The following is a 6,624-nucleotide window of genomic DNA, read 5'->3' on the forward strand; positions in this document are numbered from 1 at the left end:
TTGGATTTTGCTTCTTATTCCATTTTGCCAGTCTATTTCTCTTGATTGGTGAGTTGAGGACATTGACATTGCTGGTTGTAACTGATATGTACTGACTTATTATTAACATGTTATTGGGCTTTTGTTGACTCTTTTTACTTTTTCACCTTCTCCTTTTAATTTCTTGCCTTGCCTATTTGATTTGCTCTGTTGGGCCTCATGGTGCTGTTGCCTTCACTGTCTTTTTCTAGGATCTTGTTTAGAATTACTTGTAGGGCTGGTTTGGTATTCATGCAGTTTCTCAGGTTGTTCTTTGTCGTGGAAGTGTCTTATTTCCCCATCCATTTTGATAGAGAGTTTTGCTGGATACATCAGTCTAGGTTGGAGGTTGTTCTCTTTTAGTGCTTGAAATATCTCATTCCAGGGTCTCCTTGCCCCAGGGGTTTGTGTTGAAAAGTCTGCTTTGATTCTGATGGGCTTTCCTTTATATGCAACTTGTTTCTTTTCTCTTACTGCTTGTAGTATTTTGTTCTTCTGTTGGGTTTCTGGGATCTTGATTATTATATGTCTAGGTGTAGATTTTTTTTTGATTGTAGCTAGTTGGGGTCCTATATGCCTCAGTTATCTGAATGTCAAATTCTTCCCCTCTGTTTGGGAAGTTTTCTGTCATTAATTCTGCAAACAGCTTTTTTAAGTCATTTGTATTTTCTCCTGCTACTTCATGGATTCCTATCAGTCTTATGTTATTCTTCTTTGCATCATCTAGGAGTTGTTGGATCAATTTCTCATGATCCCTTACTGTTTTTAAGAGATCTCTCTTTTCATGGTCACTGACTGCAATCTTATCTTCTATATTTGAGAGTCTATCTTCACATTTTTTTATTTTGTTGCATACACTTTCTATGGAGTGTTTAACCTCCTGGATATCTGTTTGAATCTGTTTTATGGATTCTATTTCTTTCCTATGTTGGACATTTATTTTTTCTATTTCTTTCTTATGCTGGGCCTTCATGGCTTCTATCATGGTCCTGAGCTCATCTATTTTTTTGTCAGTTTCTGCTCTAGAGTCTCGAATCACGACTTCCATTTTGCTCACTATCTCTATGGTTATCTGGGAAATTAGTTCTGTTTTGAATTTTTCTAGAGCCTGATTGATCTGTTTGGTTACTTCCTGTGCTTTGAGTTCAGGGTGTCTTGGTGGTTCACTATTGGCCCTTTCATCCTCATTTGCTCTACTGATTGCCATTGGTGGACTGGAAGTCTGTCCTTGTGTCTTGCTTAAGTGTTTTCTCATTTTTATTTTTGTTGTCGGACTGTCCTTGGTTTACTCTCTGGGTTATCACCCAAATCTTCCTGATATATTTGCGCCCTAGCTTCTGTGTCTCTAACGACCCACAGACATTCTCATCTTCATAACATCAGAGAAACAGCTCATCAAATCATCCACAATGCTTTATCCCAACGGATACAATCAACAACACATTAAGATCAAGCACAACTTGGACATTGACCACCTGTGGTAGTCACTAGTCTATCACCCTTAAATCATTTGAATTAAATTGAAATCAATAAGCAGTCCAGAACATGTCTGCAGTGAACAAAATTTCAATATAGTGTATTTACCATTTAATGGCTCAGACGGAGCGAGGATGCAAGACCCCTGGTCTCAGTTAGCTGATGGCTGAACCCCATGACGCTGACTGACCTTGGGCTGCAAGGCCCAGATTGAGTTCCCCAACCTTCTGAATGGTTGAACTCCACAACACTCTATTACAGGTTTCCCACGCCCTTTCTTTAAAGATGTTCAAAGTTGGGAACTCAGAAAAATACTCTTGATGACCACCTCTGCCTCTGCAGAGTGGGTCCAAAGACTGACACAGGAGGTCTGAGAGTGTGGGGGGGGAGGGGTAGGACATGACTTATGGGGGTTCAGGGGTGCCTGTGCAGCTATCTCCTGGCGCTTGAGCGATGGCGGCTGGGTCGGGATCAGGCTTGGTTCTTCTTCCTGCGGTGGATCGGGGCCCAGCCTACCTCCTGGCGCTTGAGCGATGGCGGCTGGGTCGGGAGCAGGCGTGGTTCGAGGAGAACAACTATTGAAGTTATTGGGATATCATGAATAATGCCACGTGAATGAACTCATCTGGCCCTTTAAAGGTGTTGTGTTCGTGGTTGGCAAGGGTCTGCAGGATGAAAATCCAAGGGGAGTGCTGGATTTTCTACTCCAGCGAAGGTCCAGAGGGCTCTGCTCTAATATTAGCAGCATCGTGAGCACAGTGGTACACACCCGAAGTCCCAGCTACTCAGGAGGTTGAGGCAGGAGGATCACCTGAGCCCAGGAATTGGATACCAGTCTGTGCAACACAGAGACCCTATCTCAAAGAAAACCAAACCAAACCCTAATACCAACAGCAGCCTTAAGATGTAGTGGGGTGGCACTGGGCAGGTATCTGGCTGTCCTATCTCAGCAGTGATGGAGACTGCTCAATGTCTGTCACCTTCACCCCACCCCCTGCCTTTCAGGGCTTCCTCCACCACCTGCTCATCAGCCTTCCCTCTGTCTACTCTCCCCGCCCACCCTGCTCTACTAGTTTCACCTCACCAGACCCAAGCCAGAGAACACATAGACCTTGCTGTGCCATGCAGAGGGACCAGAAGTGGGAGTGACTGGGGCAGCAGACACTGAGAATGCAGCACACCTCCCTTCTCATTCTCTGACTCTGTGGGGCTTGTGAGTTGGGTCATAGTAGACAGGGTGGGTGTTTATGGCCACTCTTTAGCCAGTGAAATCTTCAACTTGCTTTAGGATAATTTCATTAAAGGCAAATCTAGATGAAGAATCTGTTTTTTTATTCTGCAACTTTTTTGGGGGGTGGTACTGGGATCAGACTCAGGACCTTGCACTTGTGAGGCAGGCAGTGGAACCACTGAGCTAAATCTCCAACCTGCTTCTGCAATACTCAACTATTAATTTTACAAGGCAGATTTGTGAACCAGGCTCCCTTCCTTCAGTTCATCAGGCTGCAGGTCATCCATAGCACTAAGCTCAAGGATGTGCAGGCAGGGAGTGAAGAAAGGGACGAAAACTTCTACATTCAGAATCTCATTTCCACCCTCCTAGAAACCTTTGCCTGAAGGTCCTGAAACCTTGGAAAGAATGGAGGTAGGTAGAATCCTGGGGTCAAACTGGGGTTCCTTCTGGGTCCCCAAGCCTCACCTGCCCTACTTTGCCAGGAGCCCTCTCACACCTGCTGGTGTCCTCCCCCAGCCAGCTGTGGTCTCTGTCCCAGGACAGGCAGCAGGGGTGGTAGATTTCGCCCTCACAACACTTTGCTTGCAGCCACTGGGTGCTTAGTCCAGTGTGTCCAGGATTGCATAAGGGTGCCATGTGTGAGCTTGGCTGGGATCCTCTTCATCCTGCCTTCCTAGGTTGGGACAAGAGAGGACAGGATGGGGAGGGTCACTGCTGCCTTACCCTGTGAAGGGCTGACAGGGAGACAGGTGGCCAGCATCCTGCTCCTGTTCCAGACTGGGACATGTCCACTGAACCTAGTGTGGAGCTCGTCGTGTTAAGGGGCCTGCTGTCTGAAGATTCTCCAGCCTCTCTGACCCAAGCTGCGAGGATTCCTGTGCAGTTCTGGGCTCCCTAGAGGCAGGGCCTCTCTCCTTCCTGTCTCCTGTGGGCTGTATCCATTTGGGGCTCCAGCTTCTCAGCCAACCCTCTCGGAGGCTTGGCTCTGGTGTTTGTTCCTACCTCCCAGGTCTCACCAATGTCTCAGCCGCAAAGCTTGTCTTGGCTAGTTAGGCACAAGCTGTGCAACCTGTCTGATTGCTCTTCACATGTGGCTTTGAGGCTGCAGTCATGCACGGTTTAATGACAGAGGTATGTTGTGAAAAGTGTTCTCAGCCAACTGTGTAAACATCAAGCAGTGGAAGCTAGACATACTCAGAGCAGCCCAAACATGGGGCAGTTCTCCAGCAATGTCTGCATTGGTCTGCACTCGTCACATCAGCCACCTTGTTTCAGAGTAGAGCCAAGTCTGGTTCCCCAGGTGACATGGCAGAGCCACTATACAATAAACCAGTAAACCCTGTGGCAAGTGCTTTCCTCTTAACATCAGTGCTGTGTTCACAATGTGAACCCCATGAGGACGGCTTGTGACAGAGTCATTCTCTTAGAAAGCATTCTTGGGGGATGTGAACTGGGGCTGTGTTGGGACCCAGGCTCCTAGCTCAAAGCGACTCTACCTGTAGGGTATGGCTGATCTGTCCTGAGATGGAGCTGCCAGAATTCATCAACATGGCAAACTGGCTGCAAGATGAAGACACCTTTCAAGATGTCCCTTGTCCCTCTAAGCACTGGGTTTCAGGACTTGGTGCTCTGAGAAGGGAGGGGGGATAAGAAAGATCCTGCTGTCTGTGCCACTACACACCAGGAGTTTCTTCTCTCCAGTACATTCCCATTCCAGTGTCTGTGACCCTATCCCAAGCCCAGCCAACTCTTACCACATGAGATGTCACTCACTAGTCAAGGAGTGAGAGTACTTCTGCAGGATTTTTTGCAATCAGGGTTAGCTTGGTCAGTAGTTCTGATGCCACTGAACTGGGAGTTCCCTGAAACAGCAGTCTCACTCTCTGAGTTTAAGGCAGCTGCTCCTGTAAAAGCAGTTACTATCTCTGTAGTTTGTCTGCTCTCATCTTTCAACACTCTTCTCAGATGCAAAGTGGGGACCCAGCCACCAGCTCAGTGATTCCCAGGTAAGGGAAAGTGATCCATGGGTCAAGACAGGCAACCCTGCCTTAGGACTCTGGTGCACCAGGTGGGGGTTCTGGTCCCCAGTTCCAGGTTACCTGAGTGCACACAGCACTGGTGGGGGGAATGCAGCCCAGGACCCATGCGCCTTGTAGGTGCCTCCCTCCATCTTTAATCCTCCTCCAGTTCAAGATCTAGTAGGGTACTACTTCAGGCATAGGAAGGGAAGCAACTAGCATTAACTTTTTATTTTCCAAATTTTCACTGTCTCTACTAGGCAAATAGAAAAATAGAAAAGTTTACTACTTTTAAAAGGCAACTATAACAAACAAGTATATATTCAGGAATGGGGCACCTGGGGTGAAAACAAATGTAGGAACTTCGGCCTCAGCATAGTGTGATCTGTGGCACTGTGGCAACAACAGAAAAGAGCTTGTGTCCCCACATACTGAGAGCTGAGACAGCGCCCTTCACAGAGCTGCAGCTGCAGCACAGGCCCTTCTCATCTCACTAGATGGCCCAGTCCTGGAACCGGAAACAGTCACTTGCGATCTTCCACACTGTGTTGTTGGGGGAGGCCTGAGCAGTGAGGATGAAATTCTGGTTGAAGTCTCGCTGTTTGTTGCCCTCAAACTTCACTGACCCACAGATGACAACAAGGACTGTGGTCTGGCTCGGTGTGGCCTCATCATGGACAGGCTGGCAGTCGACCACATTGATCTGAAACTCGCTGGAGGGCAGCATTTCAAAGAACTCACTCAGAGACTCCTGTCCAGAAACGGCATTTCCATTCCACACCAAAGTGGCTGTGCCCATGTAGAGGCGGGACAGCAGGCGCCGGCGCTTATCCATGGTAGTGTAGTAGACGTTGACAAACTCCTCAGCTGCTCTGCAGGCCTGGTCCACATAGGTCTTGAAGTCCACAGATGCCATCTCAGACTGTGAAGAAGGAGGCCTCTCTTGGGGGTGTCGTCTCTGATGTGTGGAGCCAGGCTATGTGGGGAAGGGTGATAACTCACGTGAACACTAACATTCCCCCTGTCCTGACAGTGTGTCTTACTGTGCCAAGTGGCTGTGCAGCTGCAACACTCCATTTCCTTGAAAAACAATCCCCAAAATACCAAGACATCTGGGCTTTCCACAATGGGCGAAACTGTTATGTTCTTTCTTCATGAGTAAAGCATTTCCTGGGAGACCTCAATGGAAGATGTTAGTAAAACAGTGGACAAAGTGGACATGTTCACATTTAGAAAACTAACTTGCAAATAATGTTTCCATTTCAAATCCTCCTCCCCTTTTAAAAATAGATTGAAAGGTAAAAGATGCCTGTCGCTTCAGACTGTAGCCTTAATATTAGAAAGCCTCAGTTTGCTCACTGAGGACGGGGGAAGTCAGATACAATTTTTGTTCTTGTTTTTGAGAGTCTTGTTATATAGCTCAGGCTGACCTTAAACTCACCATGTAACCCAGGCTGGACTTTCCATTTTTTCCCCGTTTTTGAAAGGTGGGTCTCACTATGTAGTCCAGGCTGGCCCTGAACTACTGAGACCTTCCTGTCTCACCCTCGGTGCTGGGATGACAGAAGTACCCCTGTCATAAAAGTGGGGAACGCTTAAGACAAAAGGATGTGAGGCAGCAGGTCCTAGAAACAGGCAATCAAGAGCCAAGCTAAGAAGCTGCATCTCTGAACTGTTATCTGCTAGGTACTCTACAATGCTGACACCACACAGACAAGGGCCACGCTACCGCCTGAGAGGGGAAACTCACACGTCTCCCTCAGAAAGCCAAGGGCCGGGAAAATCCTGCCTCCTCCCGCCACGCCCCCTTTCTGTCAGGCCCTGATACCTGTTACGGCCCGGTCCCCTTCTCCCCCACATTTCCCCTGCCCCGCCCCC

At 47.9% G+C, this 6,624-nt stretch overlaps 1 protein-coding gene across 4 annotated transcripts in view; it reads right to left on the bottom strand.

The window, feature by feature from the left end:
- Positions 1-1,992: 1,992 nt before the first annotated feature.
- The window catches only part of Nxt1 (nuclear transport factor 2 like export factor 1), a 5,344-nt gene continuing 712 nt past the window's right edge, over positions 1,993-6,624 (bottom strand). For 2 of the 4 annotated variants that reach the window (XM_010608248.2, XM_010608247.2), the window contains exon 2: positions 1,993-5,722. In XM_010608248.2, coding sequence (XP_010606550.1) covers positions 5,240-5,662 — 423 coding nt within the window. In that variant the 5' untranslated portion in view covers positions 5,663-5,722 and the 3' untranslated portion in view covers positions 1,993-5,239. Of the gene's footprint in view, positions 5,926-6,624 lie in introns of all 4 variants that reach the window. The other 2 variants (XM_010608246.2, XM_010608245.2) reach the window with 2 other exon arrangements.

Source organism: Fukomys damarensis, unplaced genomic scaffold, assembly GCF_012274545.1.
Source record: "Fukomys damarensis isolate Sample0158 unplaced genomic scaffold, DMR_v1.0_HiC HiC_scaffold_7, whole genome shotgun sequence".
In the NCBI taxonomy this organism is placed as follows: Eukaryota; Metazoa; Chordata; class Mammalia; order Rodentia; family Bathyergidae; genus Fukomys; species Fukomys damarensis.